An 11,707-nucleotide genomic window follows, 5' to 3' on the forward strand; every position below is an offset into this window, starting at 1 on the left:
GGTCCCTGTATGACTGGAGCAGGAGCTTGGTTCGCATCGCCGGTAGTAAGTCAGACGTAAATCCAGTGCATGTTGGACTCCGGCAGGGCTGCCCTTTGTCACCGGTTCTGTTCATTATTTTTATAAACAGAATTTCTAGGCGCAGCCAGGGGCCGGAGGGAGTCCGGTTTGGGGACCACAGGATCTCGTCTCTGCTTTTTGCAGACGACGTTGTCCTGTTGGCCCCATCAAACCAGGACCTCCAGCGTGCACTGGGGCGGTTTGCAGCCGAGTGTGAAGCGGCTGGGATGAGAATCAGCACCTCCAAATCCGAGGCCATGGTTCTCAGTCGGAAAAGGGTGGCTTGTTCCCTTCAGGTTGGTGGAGAGTTCCTGCCTCAAGTGGAGGAGTTCAAGTATCTTGGGGTCTTGTTCACGAGTGATGAAGGTCAAAAGTTTGAAAACATTTTGCCGAGCACAGACCCAAATTAAAATGTGAAGTATATTTTCTTTCAAATGCAAGGCCACCTCTTTTCAGTGGATGCACTGAAAAACAGATTAGTCTTACTGGGAAAACACACTGAAAGCGAGACGTGAGTGGCGCGTTCTGTGTCTTTAAGGTCGTCAGAACAGCTGTCTGTCTGTCAGCAGGACAGCAGCCGGACAAAGAGTCTTTACCAGGTTGACAGACAACACAAGTGTACTAGACAAAAATGGTTTTCATGTAAGGGCATCAGGAAGAAATTGCGTTTTTATGTATCCTATGGACATATTTATTTTATTGATTTTCCCTGGCTCCTGAAACATAGCAGCCCGATCAGTCATAGCAGATACAATTTGTTATTTAAACAGATGTCTGTAGAGAATACGATTCACTAAATGCGACATGAAGCATAAGAAAACATGAGGGTTCTTCTTGGATTCAGTGTGTTTTGAGAGAATATAGTTCTATCTGCAGCAGCAGACGTGCATAGAAAATGCTTCCAAAAATGCTTCCGGTGCATTTTCCCAGTTAGTTCAATGGTTTGACCTCCTATTTAAAGGTCTGCTCTGTCTGTGAGTGATGCACACAGCTGAACAGTGGGTGTGTACAGTAACTGATGGGTCACATCAAATGCCAGAGACTTATCATAAATGACAGCATGATGGTAAACAATGGCTGTGCATTGTGGCTGAGAGGTGATTTGAGGAAAGCGGTAGCAGTGGCGTCTGGTTTATGGCTGTTTTATGGTCCGCCTCCAAACCAAACACCTTTAAAATCAGCCCACCACATAAACCATCGATTACAAATGTGTAATGTGTTGTATTAGGAATATTTCAGTTTGGCAACAGGAAATAAACTGTTAAGTTACCAGAAGTGTTTCAGAGGGGTATATCTATAACTGCAACACTGATATAGGGTGTAAAACGTACTTAAAATGGTCGAGGGCTGGCGTCAAACTGACCTCCACTATAAATGAATGTCACTTACGGCTTTTTCCCATTAGGGGTCGCCACAGTGAATCGCCACACTTACACATGTTGACATTCGGCACGGGTTTTATGCCAGATGCCTTTCCTGACTCGAACCTGGGCTGCAGCGGTGAGAGCGCTGCGTCCTAACCACTAGTCTATCAGGGACCCCTAAACTTATTTGACTTAAACCAAACCTCCAAAGGCTAAAACATGATAAAAAAATACAAATCTTTTAAGATACAGAATTTCAAGGTGCACTATGTTATCAAGGACACCTTTTTGAAACTGGCCCGTTAATGGTGCTTCTGAATTACGCCCTCCTGACTTATAAAATATTTTGCATGTGTGTATATATATCAGCGATGAAAACCTAACAGACAACATCACTCACGGGGGGCGGGGTAATGTAACCCTTAATGCTAGGCAAAAGGAAAACAAACATTTCTGTTGTTGTCAGATACCTTAATAGATGTGTTGCTGTCATACGTGAAAGATGAAACCATACAAGAACTCATGTAGTGCAACTTAAATTAGCCTTTTTGTTGAGATAGAGAACAGTGAAGTTCCAGTTGTTCCTCCTAATATGAAAGTCTACTGCACTGCAGATTAAAAGACAAGCAAAATCTAAATCTAATGGCAGCTTACTGTGGGTGTTACTTAGGCTACTAATCGAAAGCACCATGGTTTCACTGCAGGGTGCGTGTGCATACATGCATGCAAGACAGACAGAAAGGAGATTCAAACACAGCCAGCAACACTCGAAGCGGGCAGACATGCAAACAAATGCAGTAAGATGGTGATGAGAAGGAAAGTCAAAACCAAAGAGTCGAAACAGGAGGAGGAAGAGTTGGGGAGGGTGTAGGGCAGGGGACACCCAAAATGAAACAGGGTTTGTGTTGTGTTTATGGTTTTACTGTGATGGAAAAATATAACATAGGGAAGAAAATATTCTGCCTATAAAGCAATAATCACCTTCGCTTGGGATGACTAGAATGTACGGCGTTGTTATTTGTCCCCTACCTATTACCACTAAGGCCAAGGGCCGCACGTCCCCGCCGGAAAGCATGAGAAAGAGAGGGAAGAGAGAAAACAAACGACAACAAAAAAAAGAAAAGAAAGAATAAAAAGTCTAAGAAAAAAAGACGTATAGGTTCTTTATCCATTTCATCAAGGTTTAGTATGTACCTGGTTTTCAATAGCACAATCTGTCTTAGAGGAGAGAAATTGCAGTGGTAAGAAATAGCACTAGAACATGGAGATCAATAGGACAACTAGCGCTCAAGATGTGAGCAGAGATAGGAACGGTCTTATAGCCAGGAAGTATGCGTCAATGAGCATCCTGAGTGGCCCATTAGCAGGAAAAGGTTTAACAGATGTGTTGCTGGTGAGGATGTTTATTACCAAGGAGTGAGTCAGTAAATGCAGATGCGGTGCTGGGGGTTAACATTGGAGCCTGTTGAGTCTCTCAGCCTGGTTTGAAGGGTTCATAAAATTAAAGGGAGTAGGAAATGGAAGAGGAAAGAAATGATGACTGAAAGAAAAAACTTGAACTTTGTGGCGTGGCAAAGCTGGGACAAAGGCACATTGTAGTCTCTGGGTTCTGCTGCAGGGTCAGTTCACAGAAGCAATCCTCTCACCAAGGTCAACAAAAAATATTTGTTGACTTTCAGATAAGAGATTTGTTTATAGTGACTATGTCCAGGCAACTCAAACAGCAGATGATTGTCTTATTAGCTCTGAACCCTGGATGCCCTGTATGGCAACAGGGTGTTTGTCAACTATTTATCTGACAATTAGGGTAAGGCTAAGAGTTCATCTACGTGTCTGTGCTGAATTTATCTTCCTGGAAAATTCCACCTCGGTTGGTTACACCCATAAGTTAATGCACAATATCAGAACAATGGATGAGGCAGAGATTATTAACCGAATTTCCTCTGGAGTACTAAATGCCCTTTTTAAGCAAACCTCTGCTTGTATTATCATACACAAATGGACGGTGTTTGTGACCGTTATTTGTGCTCAGATTAACATATTGTTAAGCCTGTTTCCCTGTAAATAATGCTCTGGCAAACAGAAGTTCTGTTGTTATGACTGCCCACAGCGTGCACTGATTCAGAACAGTAACAATATGTGGACCTTGACACCAGAACTAATGTAAGGAGGTTAAAAGAAGGGCAGAGCATTAGCAGCACCTTGGCAGGTCAAAGGACACACTAACTACCTTACTTGGTCAGCTATAGGCTAGTAGGGCTCAGGCTGCTCATGCTTGCTGGTTGCTCAGGTAGTAGCAAGAGCACGAGGCATCATTACTATTCGTTATCTCATCTTCTCATTTTACCACTTCATCGAGCTGCAGGCCACAAACATGCCTGTTAAGTTACACTTTAAACCAGGGATGTGCAGAGAGTTTCTCAGGGGCAAGGGAGGGAGGGGCATCTATCAATAGAAAGCTAATTAAGAATTTTCCAATATTACAATTATTAATAATAAATGCATGCACCAATGATTGTCTCCCTGGGAGACATTGTAAACCGACCGTGTTTTTCACATTGACAACTGTGAATATGAGACCTGCCGGTATTTTATTTCTGTCCAGGTCTAGATATCTTCACTGGAGAGATTAATCAAATCCAATAGGGCCTTTTTGGTATTAGTGAGTGTCCAAGATGCACATTACACATATTTCCCTTATTTTTAATTAAAGCAGAATTACAATTAATTGGTTCAAATATAATTGAGGAGCCTTTTTGCAGTCTTAGGTCAGCTCGCCTTTTGTCTTTCGCTGCATCTTTTTTAAATTTCTCCTCAGCTTTCTGTGTCGCTCTTTGTTTGGCATCTTATTTACTCTCTTTTTCAGTGGTGGAAAAAGTAACTAAGTACATTTACTCAAGTACTGCACTTAAGTCCAATTTTGTACTTTAGCATTTCCATTTTCTGCGACTCATATTTGAGCTTTACTGCATTTCAGATGCAAATATTGTACTTTTTACTGCACTACATGTATTTGATAACTTATTTACCTGAGTAGTATAATCATAAGACTACTGATACTCCATGGGAAATTTACAAGCTACCCAGCAGTAATAAAAGTTATAAGTATATAAGGTAGTTAACATTAGCTCCACCTTTACCAGCTGCAGCAAGTGTGTTATACACAATAACTGATCAATCCAATAATATGATATACATTAATGTACCATTCTGTATTTCATTTGCTATTTCAATTATATTTTTATGCCAATGTTTTTGTACTTTAACTTAAACATTCTTAAGTAACTGAGTACTTTACACTGTGGTATTGCTACATTTACTTAAATTAAAAGGTTGCAGCACTTCTTCCACCACTGCCTTTTTAAACAGATGAAATAAAATGGCTGCTTCCAAGACTCGTGTCTGCTACACTGAACCAAACTGTCAGAGGTAGTTAGCTGTGCTAATTCAGCCCAGATAGCCTAGCTTATGTGACTGTCAAAGCACTTTTATTTTAGGCTAATGGAGCATTTAGTTGTAAGAATTAATGTTAGAGAGGATGCATTTGCTACTGTTTTGTGCATGTTCACGCTGATCACAATATAATTATTTATAATAAATATTGAATAATACCCAGAGAGGGGCACTTTTGATTAACTTGGGAAAAGGGCAGGGGCTTGAGCCGGGCCCATCCCCCTGCACCTGCCTGCCAAAAAGGATTCTCTGCCTCTGATAGATGTTTTTATAACTAAAACTTAATTATATTGCAAGTTACTGCCTGTTATGTTAATTTCAACCAGCTGAGTTCACTGATCAGAACACAATGAACCAAAGAGTCTGCATACATCACTGAGATCAGCTGGTGCTGCAACGAAATGAGTTATAGGTGTTTGCAAAACAAACCATCTGCATTGCCTCGAAACTCTGCCCGCATGTCGAAAACCTTTTTCAAAAAACTTAATTTCAAGTAGATTTAAAGTTTGTTTTGGAAGCACTACCAAATCTACCAAATTAGAAAGTAAGCATTTAGTAATATGAAAAACCGCCACAAAGTTAAAGGCATGTCTTTTCCCAAGCAGACGTCCATGCAGACAAACAGACAGAGAGCAGTGTCTACACACTGTAGACCTCCACCCACAGTACTTTATACTTAAAAAAAAACATAGCTTGGAAATGGGTAAAGCAAGAAACAAACAATGATATAAAAGAGAAAAAATGCACACAAATGAGCAGTAACTGCCTGATGCAGACGAGAAATAATAAAAGCGAGAAGAAGACGGAGAAAAGAGACAGAAGATGTGGCAAAATCAAATCAATGTTCTGTGCAGATGAAAAAATAAAATAGAAAAAATAGAGAAGGTGAGGAAAATCGATAGCAAGCTGAAAAGCTTCAAAGCACACTGCCTGGCACACAAATGGGTGTACTTGCTGGAGATGAGCAGCAAATAAAGATGGGAGACATGGGGAAAGCAAAACAGAAGAGGATGAAATGGATTCCGGGGCTTTAGCCATCCATTGGGTTTAATGAAGGCGGTCAATCAGTATGTAATGGCCCTGATGTTCCGCTTTATACACTGATAAGCAACATGGAAGCGGTACGAGATGGAAAAAGAGAGAGCAGGAAGAAAGGGAGGTGACTGTGAGACAGAAAAGAGCAAACACAGAGAAAGATCAGGAAAGAATGTGATGCAACCAAACCATGCAGGGTAACATGATATGGATGTGGGGTGGCCTGAGCTCAGGTCTGACGGGTCACCTCTTCCAGCAGAATGTACGTGGATGTTCATCTTATCTAAGACATTTGTAACAGTGTAACGCTCTTCTTGGGGGGGTCATGTAAACACATTATTCTTCAAAATCATCTTCACTAAGGAGTTAAAAGTCAAATGAGACATGAAAACAATATGGTGTCTTTAACTGCATGCAAGTGTCAGTGGAAGAGTGCTCGTACCTTTGTTAGCCAGGCGGACACAGTTGATTTTGGTTTCCTGAGGAGAGAAGAGCAGACAGTTTAGGTAACGTGTGGTAAACGGTTGGACAAATTCCTCAAGCAGAAAGACAAGTTCCAAAGACAAGTTCCGCAAATTAGAACACGCTAGTTTTTCAGAGGGATGTTTCAAAACAGCAGGATCTGTCATTGTTCACCGAAGGAGAACAAAGGCCTGTGTTTATGCAGTCGGTGGCCACTTGACAACTTGTCCCAACTTCTTCTCTTTGAATGTGGATTTTGGATGATTCCTTCCAGGTCAAATTAAAATGTGGTCTTTTGTGACATATTATCATCATAGAAACCATTTTGCAAACTCGCTCATCAACATAAAGCATTGTGATGACACTTAGAAATGTGAGGAAATCAAACCTCAAGACAAACTACAAACAAATTCTGAAGAAAAAAATAATAATTTGGTTAATTTTAGCATTAGAAAAGCTGTTGATGACTTTGTGTCTTTGAACACAACAGCTCCTAATTACAGCTGCATTAATGTGCACGTTATGATAACTTTAAGATTTTATGCTTAGGAAATTAAACTTAAACTACATAAAAAGGCTCCATATATTGTTCATTCACTGAATAGGTATGAACTGGTATAGGTATGAATGGAAATCAATAGAAGTCTTAAATCCAGAAAATTAGAATTTAGAATAAAATTTCATGCTTCAAAAACTGGTCAGCTAATTTAAACAGCTACCTCCTCCAGAGTTTAGGTAAAGGGCTAAAAACGCTGTATGTTGATTAAAGCCACAGAGTAACACATATACAGTACACACCAAGCTGTTATTAACCTCTAAAGGTGATCAATAAGATCATGAGACCATGTTATTAGTTTCTTATTTTGTGCTGTTTTGCAGGACACAGACCAGCACACGTACAAACACATTATTAATATCAGGATCAATAAGCTGCTGTGTGAGGCATTGAATACATCCATCATCCTCAATTTACACACACACACAAAAGAGGCACAGACACACATGTGCACACACTGCACACATTCATTCAAGCAGAAGTACACATGATTTGTGCAGCTAAGTACTGTAACACACAAAAGTAGACAGGCATTATTCTCTTCCCCGTCACAGTCCCTTGGATCACTCGCCCTACTTCTTTACAACTTCATTCTATTTATTATTTCATTTGAATGATACTATATGTGTGTCATAAGCTTATTGTGAATTACAGTTAGATAATTCTGTAATAAGCTCCAGTTCGTTTTTGTTTTACGTTGCAATTTTGTGAGCACACTTAAATAACTGCATGACATAGCAACGTCCTGTTGTCATCACCTGCACATCCATTTATCCCTGACACTGATTTGTAAACGGGCATGCGTCTGATGTCGGTGTGTTGTCGGCGAGTAGCCTGTTTGAGCAAAAAAGAAAATAAAGGAACAGATTAATTTTGTTGCCATTATAGTGTTGTTATTATGGCATCCAATCAGTGGCACCAACTCCAAGCTCAAATTCTTCATATGAATGTCTTCGTAGTGCGTTTATATGGTTGCCAACAGATAAGCAGCGAAGACTTCAAGCCGTCCTGTGAACTTTGATCACTGTTTCTGGAGAGATGAGTGAGGTGAGTGGTAAACTGGTTCAAAGGAAGAGCTGTCACAAGCTGTCTTCTTCTGGTTTTTCTTTCTTAGTCCAGACCGTGGTCCGAGGCACCTTTCACACCTGCTATTTTGCTTTGAACCAAACTGAAAAGTCCAAAGGTCTGGACCAAACAAGGCAGGTGTGAAAAGGCACTTAAAGAATATTATTAATCTTATCGATAATCTGAATGCACATCTGGACATTGTTTCACCTGCAATCCACCAAAACTAAACCAAGAGGCCAAGTCGCAATATGTCTCTGAGCCTCCGTCTCTTTCTGCCAGGGCCACATGTGCTTCCAGTTTCTCACACCCAGTGTTCCTGTGGCTCCCTCGGCCCTGTCATTGCCTTTCTCATGGGCTATCATCGCCAGAAGTGGCAGGTACTTTCCTTTACTCCAGCTGTTTTCAGCCCTGTGCTGCCCTCATCTTTTCTTCTCACCACAATGCGCTGTCACCTGTATGCGTACATATCTAACCCACATGTGAGCCTGGTCTCTGTCACGTGTTGGCCCATTTGTCTTCATCACAGATGATGACTACAGCAGCTGCCAACAGCTGTAAGCCCATTACTGTAGTTTTATTGTTTTCTGTATTTGTCCTATCCCATTGTAAGGGAACAACAACAGTGTTCTCACAACTTTAAACACTTAAAACACACCATGACTCTGTATGACCTCACATTCAGAACACAATCAGCATCGAAGAAGGTAGGAAATTAAAAAGTGATCATTGCATCATTGCAATCTCACATCGACATCAAGTGTCACAGAAAATGATGAAGTAATACGGCACAAGAGGCAAACTGATCGACTACGTGGGTGAAGTTCAATACTCACATTTTAAAAATACTGTAGCTGCTTTTTGTGGATTTCACTTTGTCATCAGGTGATACCTGCTGTTTGCTATGATATCGTGCAATCACTCGGTTACAGCAAAGAAAGGGTGCAATGGTGAAGAAGGCGCTTTTTTGTTAATATTAGTGTCATGTCTGTGTCCTTGTATCTGCATCCTGATGCATCTGTTCATGCCCATGTGGCTGAGTGTGTGTGTGTGTGTGTGTGCTTATGAAGTTAAAGAGCAGAAAAGATGAATGTTAGTGGCTGATGGATGGTCTCTCAGCTGGATCTCTCCACAAGACTAAACACACCTGCACGGCACATCTCTGTTTGCTTTGTCTGTCAGAATGACTGATGAAATGTCCAGCTGTCTATCTGCCTCATCATCCTCTTGATCACATTCTCTCTTAGTCCACCCCACACACACACACACACACACACACACACACGCACACACGCAGATGGCCTTTAACAGTGACCAGTGTGCTTTGTGCTCTACAGTACAACTGAAGGACTTAGTTAAACTGCTTCCACCAACTGCACCGATACCAGATTAAACAAGTACATGTAATGAATATGATTTCAGATTTCATATTAATTAACAGTTGTATTAAAACTAGAAACTCTTACAACATAGATATAAACACTATTAACTGTATTAAACTTTCAAAGTTCATTATTTAAAACCAACATTTTGTGTCTACAGATATTTGTGGGATTCAAATTCCAACGTTTTGATGCTTATCACAAGGGCAGAGATTCCTGTGTGTGCCTGGTCTATATCCTATAAACAGACACCACAGAGAGGAGCACAGTTCCCTGAGCTCCGCTGGCCCTATCGTACCTATTTACAGTCCATTTAAAGGCCGGACTGCTCTGGATTCACAGTCAATATGAATAGAAGCGCTGCCTCGTGTCGGCTCATGCTAATGGCCTAAACCTCAGGAGGTGGTAGGAAGCAAAGTTAATAAATGTAAGACCAATTTATTGCCCTGCCTCTATCCAGAGAGGCTGTGAGACAAGACGAGGGGGGTTGTTTACGATGGAGACACCGGAGACACAGTGTGTGTGCTTGTGTGTGTGTAGTAGTTAACTTTGCCGAGGCTGACAAGAATACTAAGCGTGTAGGGGAGATGCAGCTGCTGTGTGGGTGAGCTCTCTTTCCATCCATCTATCTTTCCACCTTCCCTGTGCTCATCCTCTCTTTCCTTCCAAACAGTAGGTCAGGTCAGCGCTCTGACTCACAGGCAGCATCTCCAACCACGTGTGTTTTCTGTCTGGCTGTATCGGTTCCCAGGCAACCCCTGGTAGCCAGGGCAACAGCTTTTTTTCCCCGTAACTCTCTTAATATTTATCGCCCCTTCTCACTCTTTGTTACGATCCGTCGTTCCCCTCTCAACAACTTGACTCAGCAGTTGCTAATGGCTCTTTGGTACCAAAGAATCTCTTGACACACACAAACATGTGCAAATAGAAACACACAAAGGCATGAAAGGTTTCTATACAGCACGTTATCCACACATATACACACACGTTTTGACCAGGGGCTGTTGCTGTTTGTCACATGCATGTACATGCATAAATGTGTGTGCAAGAATTCCTACACACAAGCCAAAGGCAAGCTAGTGTGTGCGTTTTCTCATACAGACACACACAGAATAAAAGTGCATTTAGAGATTTCTGAGTCAGCTGAGTGCATCCTGATTGACACTGACTGTCAGTTGGTAGAGTCTTTCTCTATCTCCTACAACCTCCAAAATCTGCACTCTGAGGGTTGCTTGGTGTGTGTGTGTGTGTGTGTGTGTGTGTGTGTGTGTGTGTGGTGTGAATGACATTGATTGTCAGAGTACCGTGGCCAACCCCTGAGGCTTTTTACTTGTCAAGAAAGGTGTCTAGCTGCATTTTTCACAGTGCGGTAGGGCATGTTTTTCAGTGTGTCATTGTTTCCTTTTGATTTGTGCCATTTCTTGCCCCATTTCTCCTCGTCTTCCTCCTCTTCTTCTATCTTTCTCCTCCAACAATTCCTCGTCTCTGCTAACTTTCTCATTACATCCTTTTATATGTTTGTGTCAAGATCAAAGATTTTTTTATTGTCAGTTCACTATACAGTATGTGCAGGACATAGAGAAAAACCTAAATACCGTTTCTCTATCACCTAATATTGAATGTCCCTATCATTTAAGAAACTAAAGTAGAATAAAATAGAGTAAGAAAACTAAATCAAAGAATTAGGATAAAACTAAATGGTACAACTCAATAGGCTATGACTGTGTCTTTCCATATGCTGCCTCATTTAACCATCTCTTCTATATTATCCATTTAACTGATGGTCTTATCCACTGACTGAGCAGGAGTCGGTCAATGCCACTGAGGCTGTGTTTTGTTTGTGTGTATGATCCCTATTAAATCTCTTCACTAGGGATTTGTTACCGGTCATTTTGGGCAATAAGGCTAGATAAGGTTAAGGTGAAGGCTATGTGCAAGTCAGTTGATTTCTTCCACTTCAAACTGGAAAAAAACATTTCTTTAAGGACCTGGCTCTGGGGGCACTGAGGGCCTTTTGTAATGAGGTTGGAAACATATTATTCTCTAAAATGTGGAATAAAGGTACTTTGCTAAATGACCTATTTTGTCATTTAGTTAGGGAGACTTTGTGAAAGTCTCAAAACCCTTATATGTCACAGCAGTTCCTCAGGAGCCTCCCTTGTCTCTGTATTGACTGTTATTCATTGGGTTCTTTCACTCTGCCAAACATGTCCTCTATATTGCTCTCTCCTTTACCACAATTTCTCTTTAGCCCTGTTGGCCTCCATTTTATGCCTTCAGTATTATTTCTTCTTTAATGTCTTCTTCACTCTTTTCAGACTTTTAATCCT

The 11,707-nt window shown here is 41.1% G+C and overlaps 1 protein-coding gene across 16 annotated transcripts in view; it reads right to left on the reverse strand.

The window, feature by feature from the left end:
* ptprt (protein tyrosine phosphatase receptor type T) overlaps nt 1–11,707 on the reverse strand; it is a 366,858-nt gene that overhangs the window by 123,237 nt on the left and 231,914 nt on the right. For 9 of the 16 annotated variants that reach the window (XM_020619049.1, XM_020619048.1, XM_020619050.1 and 6 more), the window contains 2 exons: nt 6,355–6,391; nt 2,406–2,462 (listed from right to left, as the gene is read on the reverse strand). In XM_020619049.1, coding sequence (XP_020474705.1) covers nt 2,406–2,462; nt 6,355–6,391 — 94 coding nt within the window. The remainder of the gene's footprint in view (nt 1–2,405; nt 2,463–6,354; nt 6,392–11,707) is intronic. The other 7 variants (XM_020619044.1, XM_020619052.1, XM_020619047.1 and 4 more) reach the window with 3 other exon arrangements.

This window comes from Monopterus albus, unplaced genomic scaffold, assembly GCF_001952655.1.
Source record: "Monopterus albus unplaced genomic scaffold, M_albus_1.0 scaffold213.1, whole genome shotgun sequence".
NCBI classification, from domain to species: Eukaryota; Metazoa; Chordata; class Actinopteri; order Synbranchiformes; family Synbranchidae; genus Monopterus; species Monopterus albus.